The 13,716-nt window shown below is 35.2% G+C and overlaps 1 protein-coding gene across 1 annotated transcript in view; it reads right to left on the reverse strand.

The window, feature by feature from the left end:
- Positions 1-1,211: 1,211 nt before the first annotated feature.
- Positions 1,212-13,716, reverse strand: part of DCK (deoxycytidine kinase) — a 29,755-nt gene continuing 17,250 nt past the window's right edge. The window contains exons 3-6 of the mRNA XM_049630604.1: positions 5,503-5,696; positions 3,962-4,109; positions 2,185-2,300; positions 1,212-1,406 (exon numbers count right to left, since the gene is read on the reverse strand). Coding sequence (XP_049486561.1) covers positions 1,247-1,406; positions 2,185-2,300; positions 3,962-4,109; positions 5,503-5,696 — 618 coding nt within the window. The 3' untranslated portion in view covers positions 1,212-1,246. The remainder of the gene's footprint in view (positions 1,407-2,184; positions 2,301-3,961; positions 4,110-5,502; positions 5,697-13,716) is intronic.

A 13,716-nucleotide genomic window follows, 5' to 3' on the forward strand; every position in this document is an offset into this window, starting at 1 on the left:
AAAAAAAAAAAAAAAAAAAAAAAAAAAGAAACTGTCCTATAGATCCACTCTGAAGGCAATGGCCGGTTTAATTTTCATTTATTTTAATAGTATCATAAATGAATTGTATCCTATATTTTTAACATCATTAATGGTATAAAGAGGTCATTTGAATTTTCCAAATATGCTTTACTTTATATCATGGGAAAAGCAACTACATGCTACAGAGTAGTTAAATAATAAATGTTGATCATTTTCAAAATTCTTGAGATATAACCTTTATGAATGTCAGGTTCCTGTTAAAGTAAATATATATTTTGTGAAGGAGAAAAAAAATCAAATTTCTCTCAAAACTAAACAAAGTAGGGGCGCCTGGGTGGCTCAGTCGGTTAAGCACCCAACTTCGGCTCAGGTCATGATCTCACAGTCCGTGAGTTCAAGCCCTGCATCGGGCTCTATGCTGACAGCTCGGAGCCTGAAGCCTGCTTCAGATTCTATGTCTCCCTCTCTCTGACCCTTCCCCATTCATGCTCTGTCTCTCTCTGTCTCAAAAATAAATAAACATTAAAAAAAATTTTTTTAAAAACTAAACAAAGCAAAAAACTGTGGCTTCTTTAGACCTTGGATCATCACCAAGTTAATTAACATGGATAATGGGATCTTTATTATATGATTCCCATTATTATTCTCTCTCAGGTGTACATCAATAGGTTTTCTCCCACTCCCTTTATCATTACAAGCAACACTCATTAATAGAATATAGTCAACTCCCAAATATGTGGAGGATAGATTAACTATGAATATGACAATGATTCAATGATCAGGCATGCCAATTTATCACTGACAAGGTCCCACATAAAAGTCAAAACTAAAAATTCTTTAATCTGAAGACTTGAGCTAATATAAAAATGGATAAAATCCATATCCTACAACTTCAAGTATCTTCCATACTGAATTTAGTTGAAAAAGATAAATTTTATTTCACAAGTAGTTTGTTATGAAAGTACCTAAAGATTGGTGATACAGAGAAGAGGAGAAGAAAAGGAAACAAAGCAGAGAAGGGGATGAGCAAGAACTTTTGTTAATGTGATCATCCCTGTATTAGAGATAAAGGGACCAAAGGATAAAAGAATCTCCTTACTTTAGCTAAGGTCACAAAGCTAGAATTTGACGTTAGGATTAGAGTCTAAAGTCTAAATCCATCTGAAGCTCTTAACTGTCTCTTACTGTAACGTTACATATTCTTTTCTGTTAGAAAGTTGTTTTCTCACAAGTTACAACACTTTTCTAGACAAGACAAAACAAATGTTAGTGTAGAGTCTTTGTACAAATCTACCTTTTCAACTAGACTGTCGTGTTTGTCTTTAAAGTCTTCATTAATATCCAGTGTTAAGATGGGGATTTCTTGTAGAAAATCAAAGTCGGTTCTGTTTTTTAAAAAGAGAGAGATGAACAAAATAATTAGAAAAAACAATAAATAAAAGAGAAACACTAAAAACTCTTATGCCATCTCTGGAAAATCAAAATGTCGTCAGTCATTTTATATTAAAATCATCCTGTCAGTAATTTATCTGGTAGCCCCTTCTTTTTCATCTTGATTTACTACTAAATAATAATATTAATAATATCTAAAAATCTCAGGTATAAAATATATAAAGCTAGGGCTTGTGACATGTAATTCTTCTCAAAAACTAAAATCATACCATAACGTAGGAATGTTTGCATTTTAAAGATGTGAAAACTAAAGACCAGGGAGGTCAGTCTGGGGCTCAGAGACTGCCTAAGGTTGCACACTAGTAAGTCTGGATTTGAACCAAGATCTGACTAAGGACAATGAAGTCCATGCTCTTAACTGTGCTATACTACTACCTAAGCCTTGATCTAAAAAATAAATTTAAAGTATCTTATCTTAAATTCTCTCTGAAAGACAGTACCTAAATAATACACACAGATATATTCCTACTTTACCACTTAAATTCCATATATTATGCTGTCAATAACACTGGGGGAGATTAACTACAAAAACTTTAAGGAAACAGAATCTCATTACAATAAAAAGAATCAAAATTCACACCTAATTCTGGGAGATCCTAAAATACTAACTTAAAAGAAAAAGGGCTAAAAATGAAAACTTGTACATGTTTTAGATTAAGACTTGTTAAAGATCTTTGAAATGGATAGTAAGTGAGAATAAGGAGGTCTTACTTCAGGGTTCTATGCAGGAGCCAGCTCTCATGCTTTTCGTGAAGCTTCTCTAAATACTCAAGAGGAATGCCTTGTTCTTCATTTCTTCCCCGTAAATATATTCTATTCAAGCATTTCTAAAAGCAAGCAATAAGAAAGGGGTGGGGGGGCAAAGAACAATTATTCTTGTCTGCTGTCATTAAAGTTTTCTTCTCTAGTGTCTCTTTAGTTATGCTAGCCAGCATCTCCATTTATTCCTTCTAGAAAGTTGAAATACTTCATTTTTCCCCTCCTTGTGCTTTTCAATCATTTGGTGGCTATAAACCAAGTAGTACGATCAGAACAAGTCTATAAACTTATGGGATCCATACTTGAAAAATACTGTATAAAATAAGTTTGGTAAAAAGTTCAATATATAAAATGTGTTTCAAAATCTATTATAAATCCTCTTTTCAAGTACTTAGTTGATCTTCCAATCAAAAGACAGTATAAATAACACTGATGAAAACAGCTTTGTGTTAGACTTTAAGACATTGACTGTATCTTATAGCATTCTTTATGTTCTTCAACATTTGCGCTTGCTATATTCGTAACTAAAAACAAAAAAAATTCTTTTCAAAAATAAAAGTGAATTTCAAAATTACTGCTAAATTCTGGCTTTCTTGAATTTAAAAAGAACAAAATCATCACTTGGAATCAGAAACCTAGTTTCTTTGAAAATTCCGATTCAATAGCCACACAGTATCCTTTCAGACTAGAAGTCATGAAATTTATATTCATCAGAGCCTACTTTGTAGCTTAGGGAAGACACAGGAATAAAAAACAGCAAAACTGAAACGCAAGCACCAAAACCAGAAATGTGTTAATAAACGTAAGCTCTTATTTAGGTTAGCTTTATGAAGGGCATCCACTTAGTCTTCCTGGACTCATGACATAATTTCATATAAAAACAAGAATAGCTATATTACAAACTATCATGAAAGGCACATTTTCAAGTAAGCTCCCTTAAGTGAAAATGGCAATGGTCCTCTAAGTCTCTTCTCACTTGAAGCTGCTACTACCTACCCATTCCAAGCCATGAACTATAAAGGATTTCTTAAAATGGACCTCCATCAACTTTGTTAATTCATTCACAAATATTTACTGAGCTCCCACTACGTACCCAGGCCCTATTCTAGGCATTGGAAATTCAGTAGTAATTAAACACTCAAAGTTTCACACCAACAAGCCTAAACTCTAGCAGTTACTTGAGCAAAATTTTTATTTATTTTTTTTTTAATTAATTTTTTTTTTTTAACATTTTATTTATTTTTGAGACAGAGAGAGACAGAGCATGAACGGGGAAGGGGCAGAGAGAGAGGGAGACACAGAATCAGAAGCAGGCTCCAGACTGAGCCATCAGCCCAGAGCCTGACGCGGGGCTCGAACTCACGGACCGCGAGATCGTGACTTGAACTGAAGTCGGACGCTTAACTGACTGAGCCACCCAGGTGCCCCTTGAGCAAAATTTTTAATCTAGCTGTGATAGATAAGAGCCCTTCCAAAAGTCAGGAAGGAATAAAGAAGAAAATGGAGAAAGCACAGAGAAAAGGGCCTAAAAGAGCAACTTGCCAATGTGGGCTTCTACTTTGCTGAGGAAAAGAGAATGCCTCTCTCTACAGTTATGAATTTCTAATTTGCATGTGGGGAGTAGAGCAGGGAGTGGAGCTAAACTAAATTGCCTTCACTGCACACCACTAAAAGGACTTCTAAATATTACTTTAAATTGTCAATGGAGTAAACAAATTTTAAGTCTCACCTCTGGTGTGGCTCGAAGATAAATGATTCCATCCAGTTCAAGGCTTTGACCAAACTGGTGATTCATCCAGTCATGCCAGTCTTGATAAAGTGTCCACTCTGTTTCATTCATGCAGTCAGATTCATACAAATTAGATGCAAAAACATACCTGAAAGAGAGTCTACATCAACACATAATTCCTTTCCAAAAACACAAAGAAATAGAAAGGAGATCTACTAACTGGACATGGAACATTCTCCCAAAATCCATGGCAAATAATAACTTAGCAGGAAAAAAAAATAGAGTATCTCCAACTATAAGAAATATGTTCTTGGACAGCAGTTCTCAAAAATATAGTGTAAGAATGCCTGGTAGTCCCCAAGACCTTTCCAGAAGTTCTGTGAGAGGCCAGATTACTTTATACACTAGACTTCAACCAAAAGAACATAGTATACAGATAGAGAAGGCTTTAATGAGAATCTAGCTGTCTTTTATTAAGTTAGATATTAAAGAGATTTGTAAAAATGTAAAACAATCCTCTTCTATCTAATGTTTTTGTTTTGAAAAATACAATTTTACAAGTATGTTATTTACACTAATACGTAATGGGCTTAGTATTACTAATTTTAAATAAATAAATGTCCTTTATATTTCTCAACATTAATTTCTAATAACATAAATATCAATAAGACACAAAGCTCTTTGGGCTCTTTAATAATTATTAAGAATAGAAAGGGATCCTGGGGTGCCTGGGTGGTTCAGTCGGTTAAGTGTCCAACTCTTGATTTTGGCTCAGGTTGTGACCTCATGGTTAGTGAATGTGAGCCCAGTGTAGCCTGCTTGAGATTCCCTCTCTCCCTCTCTCTCTGTCCCTCCCCCACTCCTCCCCTCCTGTGTGCTCACGTGTGGGCGCACTCTCCCTCTCTCAAAAATAAATAAATAAGAAAGAAAGAAAGAAAGAAAGAAAGAAAGAAAGAGAAGGAGGGAGGGAGGCAGGGAGGGAGGCAGGGAGGGAGGAAGGAAGGAAGGAAGGAAGGAAGGAAGGAAGGAAAGAAGGAAGGAAGGAAAGAAGGAAGGAAGGAAAGAAGGAAGGAAGGAAGAAAGGAAGGAAGGAAGAAAGAAAGAAAAAAAAAGAGAACGGAAACGGGTCCAGAGACCAAAAGTTTGAGAACCGTTGTTCTTGGCCAACACTCTAGCTAAAAGAATCTTTGCATAAACAAGGTAACTCTAAGGCTCCCTTAGAGATTTTTGATCTGGCTCAAGATGCAGTCTAGAATATAGATCCAGATTTAACCAGAGTAGATGAGAATTTTAAGAGCATTAGAGGAAAAAAACCTTCTCTGCAAATTTGAATGAAATGGCTATCATATTCCCTAAAGCTTCCATGGAAGCTATAATTATTAATACTAGTACTTCCCTAATGTCATGATTACCAAATTGCTGAAGGTAATTTTTCTCCTCAACACAGCCTCTCTTATTACTTTGATTACCAGGAAACAGAAAAAAAAAGTCAATTCCAAGCCACGATTCCAAAATGATAAGTGCAAGTTATTTATATATACCTATCACTATATATAGATCGTTCAAAAAATAATACAGGTTTCTCTGCATCTTTGAGCTTGCCATTGAGACAGGCAAGCTGGGCTCGTATTCGACTGAGGCAGGCATATGACTGGAAGGTAAAAGACCATCGTTCAGGTTTCTCATACATCATTTGAAGAACATTCCCACCACTTTTCTGAGACGGTGTCAGTTCCTATTTTGAATGTGAAAAAAGAAACAAAAAACAAAATTAATGATCAATACAGCTATTTAAATTTTTTAAAAAGCTCAAAAAGAGAAGTTAGATAAATAAATGCATCATGATTAGCAAAAGCAAGATGATTAAGTCCTCTTCCTCCTACTCTTTCCCATTTTATTTTTCAGTTTGCCTGAGGTCTAGAAGGCTAGCTTAACCATCAGTTCCTTAGAGCTCTTCCACAAGAAGTCACAAACTAATGGCCTATGGAAGAAAATATTTGTTTGGTCCAAATGGGACTTTTAAAAAATTTGAATTAGTTGTCAATATTTAAAAGCTAAATATAAGTTCACATAATATATCTGGATTTGTGACTTCTTTTTAAAAATGTGAAAACCACCAACAGCATTTTTTTACAGAACTAGAACAAACAATCCTAAAATTTAAATGGAACCACAAAAGACCCTGAATAGCCAAAGCAATCATGAGATAGAAAAACAAAGCTGTAAGTATTTGCCTGTGTTGCCTTAGCCCTCTGGCCAATTTAGTAGTCTGTAAATTTTAGCAAGCACCTTTAGCTGAGTGATCAATTAACTAAAACTTTCTTGGGGCGCCTGGGTGGCGCAGTCGGTTAAGCGTCCGACTTCAGCCAGGTCACGATCTCGCGGTCCGTGAGTTCGAGCCCCGCGTCAGGCTCTGGGCTGATGGCTCGGAGCCTGGAGCCTGTTTCTGATTCTGTGTCTCCCTCTCTCTCTGCCCCTCCCCCGTTCATGCCTTGTCTCTCTCTGTCCCAAAAATAAATAAAAAACGTTGAAAAAGATTAAAAAAAAAAAAAAAAAACAACCTTTCTTGGTATATCTATAGATCGTGTATTGTTTCCTAGAAAAACCCTTAAGGAAACTCTCTCGTACAACCTCTCTCCCCACTGCCCCAGGCATTGTGATAACATCTGTAGCTGGCACCACTGAATCTGCATGCATGCAATCAAGAAGTATTACAGATCATTGTGCTCCCCTTTCACTGATTAACTGCCCTAAAGTTCCTTTAAAAATCTTTGGGTCAGGTAGAAACCTCAGAATTGGTTTTTGGACAAGGGTCCACCGTCTCCCCAGGTGGTGGGCCGCCTGAATAAAGCTCATATTCCTTTCCAACCAAAACTCGTCTCTTGAGCATTGGCTTTTTGTGCAACAAGCATCTGAACTTGGGTTTTTCAGTAACAGTATCACAATCCCACACTTCAAGGTATACTACAAAGCTGTAGTAATCAAAACAGTATGGTAGTGGCACAAGAACAGATATACACATCAATGGAACAGAACAGAGAGCCCAGAAATGACCCCATGTTTATACGGTCAATTAATCTATGACAAAGGAGGCAAGAATATACAATGGAGAAAAGGCCATCTCTTCAGTAAATCGTGTTGTAGAAACTGGACAGCTACATGTAAATGAATGAAACTGGACCACTTTCTAACACCATACACAAAAATAAACTCAAAATGGATTAAAGCCCTAAATGTGAGATCAGAAACCATAAAACTACCTAAAAGAGAACACAGGCAGTAATTTCTCTGACATCAGCCACAGCAACATTTTCTGAGATACATTTCCAAAGGCAAGGGAAACAAAAGCAAAAATAAACTATTGGGACTACACCAAAATAAAAAGAAAGCAAAGGAAACCATCAATGAAACAAAAAGACAACCTACTGAAAGATATTTGCAATAATATTTGAAGATATGTGCAAATGATACATCCATCTGATAAGGGGTTAGTACCCAAAATATATAAAGAACTCATACAACTCAACAACAAAAAAGAATCTGATCAAAAAATAGACAAAGGACCTAAATAGACATTTTTCCAAAGAAGACAGACAGATGGCCAAAAGACACATGAGAAGATGCTCAACATCACTAATCATCAGGGAAATATAAATCAAAACCACAAGCAGATATCACCTTACACCTATTGGAATGGCTAAAATAAAGAAACAATTACAAGGATGCCTGGGTGGCTCAGTTGGTTGAGCATCTGACTCTTGATTTCAGCTCAGGATTTTGGCTGAGGTCATGATCCCAGGGTCATGGGATTGAGCCCTCTGTTGGGCTCCACAACTGACTATGAAGCCTGCTTAAGATTCTCTCTCTCTGGAGGAAAAAAAAAAAAAAAAGGAAAAAAAGACAATAACAAGTGGATGAGAATGTGGAGAAAAGGGAATCCTTGTATACTATATAGATGGGAACGTAAATTCGTATCACCGTTGTGGAAAACAGCAGGGAGGTTCTTCAAAAACTTAAAAATAGAATTACCATATGACCCAGTAATTCTACTACTGGGCATTTACTAAAAGAAAACAAAAATACTGATTCAAAATGATACATGCATCCTTCTGTTTACTGCAGCATTATTTACAATAGCCAAGGTATGAAAACAACCTAAGTGTCCATGAACAGATGAATGGATAAGGAAAATGTGATGTGTGTATATATACATGTATGTGTACACACATATAAAAAAAGTATATATATATACACACACAAATGTATATGTACAGTGGAATATTACACAGCTAAAAAAAAGGATGAGACTGCCATTTGTGACAATACACATGGACCTAGATGGTATCATGTTAAATGAAATAAATCAGAGAAAGATGATTTATATTTATATGATTTCACTCATATGTGGAATCAGGAAAAAAAAAATTTTTTAAAAACCAAAAAGCAGAATCAGACCTAAAAATGCAGAGAACAAAATGATGGTTGCCAGAGGGAAGGAGGACCAGGGACGGGCAAAATAGATGAAGGGGAGTGGGAAGTACAGGTTTCCAGTTATGGAATGAGTAAGTCATGGGAATAAAAGGCACAGCAGAGGGAATATAGTCAATGATACTGTAATAGCACTGTATGGTGACAGACAGTAGTACACTTGTGGTGAGTGTGGTATAAGATATATATTTGTGGAATCACTATCCATACAACTGAAATTAATGTAACATTAAATTTTTAATGTGGAAACCAAGCAATACTGTGCCTGTATTTTATCTCACTAAAAATCACCTGGGGCCAATCACACATGCTTCCATTAAGCGGGACATATGCTCTCCAGTTTATCAGCCCCTGCCATTCTCTGTTTATCAGCCCCTGCCAATCTCACAGCAGGCCTGATTTATTTGTTCAGTTACCTGGTCCCTTTAGGTATTTTAGGCCCCAATCTTCTAATAAAACAGAACAGGTCCTCCCTAAAATTTTGTGATTTAATAACCACATTGTTAGAACCAATATTTTCAGTGTTAAGAAAAAAATGTATAATAAAAAATAAAGTAAAATCTCTGTAATCTTACATTTGAATTTGAAATAGCATCCAGAACTCATGAATTATTTTCCTTCCTATAAAATATAATTTCCCTAGCTCTGTCCACCAAAAGGCCTATCAATAATGACAACCTTGTAGGAATGAATATAAATGTCACCCGGATTATGATATCTAAATACCATTTCCCACTGAAAGGAACTAGGGTCACATTCCTTATTCGTGTCTGGAGAAATAAATGTATAAGATGAGCTTAACACATCTTGTTCCAGGAAATAAGTAAACGATCAAAATCTCCTGAGGCTGTGCCAAAGGCAAGAGAGCCAACGTCAAAGGGCTTCAATTTGTCAAAAGATAGGACAACTATGAATTCCAAAAGGAATGATGAAGGAAGGGAAGGCAAAAACTGTAAATTCAAATCTAAATAAAACCAGAAAACAAAAACCCAAACTCTCTAATCATCTTTGGAAGTTGCTAGGGTACCAATTAATTATTCTGGAAATTTGCATATAAAGAGGAAAAAATATCAAAAATTTTATTCTGGCCCTTTCTATACAAATGTTATTTCAGGTTAATGAAAGAGTAGATGAAAGAACAGGTCTTCTTTACTGAAGAATCCCAGCTAACAGGCTTGATTATTAGAATATCATCTTTTGCAACACCAAATGATATACTGGATTAGGGCAACAATTAGCAACAGATCCTAAAATCATTAGAGAAAAGCTAATATGAAATTTTATGGTGTATGAATTAGGCTAACAAAACCTGAAAAGACTGATTGATTTTACCATCACAAAAGACATCCTCCTGGTGGAATGTGAAAGAAAATACACATAGTCACCTAAGAAATTTAGCCAAAAAAGAACTAAAACCAAATATAATCAAGGCTCTACAGATCTAACTACAAATTCACAGGAAATACAGAGATTGAGAAACATGTTAAACTATGCCACAGAGATGCACTCAGCCAAGACCAGAAAAAGGGAAACTGTACAAGGACAAATGACCCAATTTCTTCAACTAATAAACTACAAAGAAAAAAGAGGAAGAGGAACCAACAGATTACAATTTAAAAGGCATATCAACCAAATGTAACATGTAACAAGTGTAACCTTGACTCTTGATATTAATAAACTGTAAAAAAACTATGAGACAATAGAGAACTATGAACACAAACTGGATGTAATGACACAGTGGAATTACTAATCTTTTAGATGCAGTTTTTTTCAAGAAATCTTTTTATCTAGAGTTTCTTCTGAGTCTTTCATTTCTACAGATGTATATATTATCTAGAACAGAGGTTCTCAAGGTGTGGTAGGGGAATGCCTAAGAAGTCCCTGAGATCCTTGCAGGGGTCTACAAGAAAACAAAAAACAATTTTATTTTGTTTATTTAAAAAAATTTGTTTAATGTTTATTCATTTATGAGAGAGAGTGGGAGTGGGGGTGAGGGTGGGAGACACAGAATCGGAAGCAGGCTCCAGGCTCTGAGCTGTCAGCACAGAGTCCCATGCAGGGCTCGAACTCACAAACTATGAGATCATGACCTGAGCTGAAGTTGGACACTTAACCGACTGAGCCACCCAAGCGCCCTGGAAAAAAAACTATTTTAATAACAAATATACCTTATTCCATTCTCATTCTCTCATGAATGTATAATTTTCCAGTAGCTATATAACATGTGATAAAATTGCAATAGTCTAAATGTAAAAGCAGATATAAGAATTCTGGTTTGCTATTAAGTCGGGCATTAAAGACATATACAAAATGTAAAACAATGCCACTTTTATCACTAAATTTTTTTTTTTGGAAAATAGTTATGTTACATATGTTAACATGTAATGGGTTTAGTACTATGGTTTTTATTTTTTTTTCAGTACTGTGGTTTTTAAATGAATTAACTGATAAATTTTTAAGTGTTTCAAGTTATATTTTTAATATGGTAAATATTGATAGACCTACTTAAAAGTCTTTGGTTCCTCAATAATCATTACATATATATATATGTATATATTTATATATATATATATATGTATATATTTACATATATATATATATATATATACATATATATATATATATTTAGTTAAATAAAGTAACATTAGCTTTTAAATGAAGTTGTCTTGGAGCACCTGGGTGGCTCAGTTGGTTAAGTGTCTGACTTCAGCTCAGGTCACAATCTCATGGTTGGCGGGTTTGGGCCCCACGTTGGGCTCTGTGCTGACAGCTCAGAGCCTGGAGCCTGCTTCCAATTCTATGTCTCCCTCTCTCCACCCTTCCCTCGTTTGTGCTGTCTCTCAAAAATAAATAAATGTTAAAAAAAAATTTTAATAAAATAAAATAAACGATGGGGGCACCTGGGTGGCTCAGTCGGTTAAGCGTTGGACTTCGGCTCAGGTCATGACCTCACAGTTCATGGGTTCGGGCCCCACATCAGGCTCTGGGCTAACAGCTCAGAGCCTGGAGCCTGCTTCAGATTCTTTGTCTCTCCCTCTCTCTCTCTGCTCCTTCTCAGCTCACATTCTGCCTCTCTCTCTCTCTCTCCAAAATAAATAAACGTCAAAAAAAATTTTTTTTAATGAATAAATGATATTGTTTTATATCTTAAAATAATTAAGAATTCACAGGATTAATCTGTTCAATAAGCAATTTACTGCCTAAAAACTTCCCATATATAGTATCTACTTCAAATGTCTCTATTAAATAATGTGACAATATAGTCACATATTCTGTGTAATAAGCATAAATAATATAGAAAAATGCCCAATTAAATTCCTAATTTTAAATTATCATAAAAATGGAACCTCATTAATATAATCAGTGAATTTGAAAAATACCTATCAGGGTTATTTCAAAGTCTAGTGCTCTCTGGAGAAAATAAAATTGAGCCAACTACTTGACAAGTGATTTAAATGGTGAATTTGTGTAGGCCACCTTTCCTTGTGCCTAAGAAAAAAAGGCAAATAAAGCCTTGAAATTACTGTGTAGCTAATCTAGCTATAGTTAACTAAAATGAACAAGAGACTGACAGAACTAGATATGATCAGAAAAGAGATGGAACAAGATCTAAAGAATATGTATATATAGACTTGTTAACACCAATTCCATGAGAATCAACTAAAATTAGAAAAAGAACATTTAGATCCAAATTTTAAGGTGTGATTTTGTTCCATAATCAATGAACATTCACAGCTTAAATAAGTTTTCAAAAATGTTAAATAAATTCACACTGATAAAGGTAAATGTACTCTTGACATAACCTTAAACTTTGGAGTGAAGGCAATCACACATTTCCACATAATACTCTGTGATCATAATTACAAATCAAATGCTGGATAGATTTAGTCATGACTTGACCCAACAGATAAAATTCTTGTTTTTGCAAATTGTTAACTCAATTTCTAAATGGGATTACTTCACTCCTACTCAAGCTTTTGACAAAAACATGTATGAATATGCCATTCTGTAACTATAAATTTTAAAATTCTTCTCAACTATTTGATCTCTGGAAGCAGTAAAATTACTAACTGCTCTTACAAAATATCACAAAAGTTTACTACTAAAACGTTTCAATGCTTTGCTCAGATCTCTGGCCTAGCACCTACTCTACACAAAGTACTATGTGTTTAAATAATTAAATAGGCAAGGTCATCTTAGGTCCCTTCTGGTATTCCTCTCACACTTAAAAACTCCCAATACCTAGGTAGTATCTATTTGCTAATCTCTCTCCAGCCACAGTCTCCACTAAAATACGCTATATAGGGGCACCTAGGCAGCTCAGTTGGTTAAGCGTCCGACTCTTGATTTCAGTTCAGGTCATGATCTCACGGTTCAGAGCATCGAGCCCTGCATCAGGCTCTGCGCTGACAGATTCCCCTTCTCTCCCTCTCTCTACCCTTCCCCTGCTCATGCTCTCGCCCTCTCAAAATAAATAAATAAACTTAAAAATATAAAATATTCTATATAATCACATTTTGTTATTAGATTTTTATATAGTCGGATTAAGGTAGATTACATGAAGGGATATCTAATTCAATAACTTGGTATTCTAAATGAATCTCTAATTTATAAAATACATAGGAAATAGTTTTGAGCATCCGAGGACCACTACTATAGTCAAAGTCAGTAAACCCTACCTTTCCTTGCTTTCCATATCAAAATAAGAGAATGAAGAGAAAGAAGCAACTGAAAATTCTTCCTTTTAGTGACAATATTCTTTGTTTCACAGTCATAGAATACATTAGAATACTATAATATTAGAATTGTCAGGTTAAGAAAGAAAAAATAGGGGCACCTGGGTGACTCAGTCAGTTAAGAATCTGATTTTGGTTGAGGTCATGATCTCAGTTTGTGAGTTTGAGCCCCAGTGGGGCTCTGTGCTGACAGCTCAGAGCCTGGATGGAGCCTTCTTCACGTTCTGTGTCTCCCTCTCTCTCTGCCCTCTCCTGCTGTCTCTCTCCCAAAACCAAATAAACATTAAAAAAAAATTTTAAAGAGAAAAGAAAACCCAGGACCTCCAGTTAAATTTGAACTTCAGATAAACAACAAATAATATTTTAGTACAAGAATCTCCCAAATATTGCACGTATTTTAATACAATACCTTACCTTACTATATAGTCTTTCCAACACAATGGACTTTCATTTTTGTTTTTTATTTAATTCTTACACAAGCTTGATTTTTCCTATTATCACTCCCATTTTACTGATAAAGAAAAGTTTAGA

This window comes from Panthera uncia, chromosome B1 (genome assembly GCF_023721935.1).
Source record: "Panthera uncia isolate 11264 chromosome B1, Puncia_PCG_1.0, whole genome shotgun sequence".
NCBI lineage: Eukaryota > Metazoa > Chordata > Mammalia > Carnivora > Felidae > Panthera > Panthera uncia.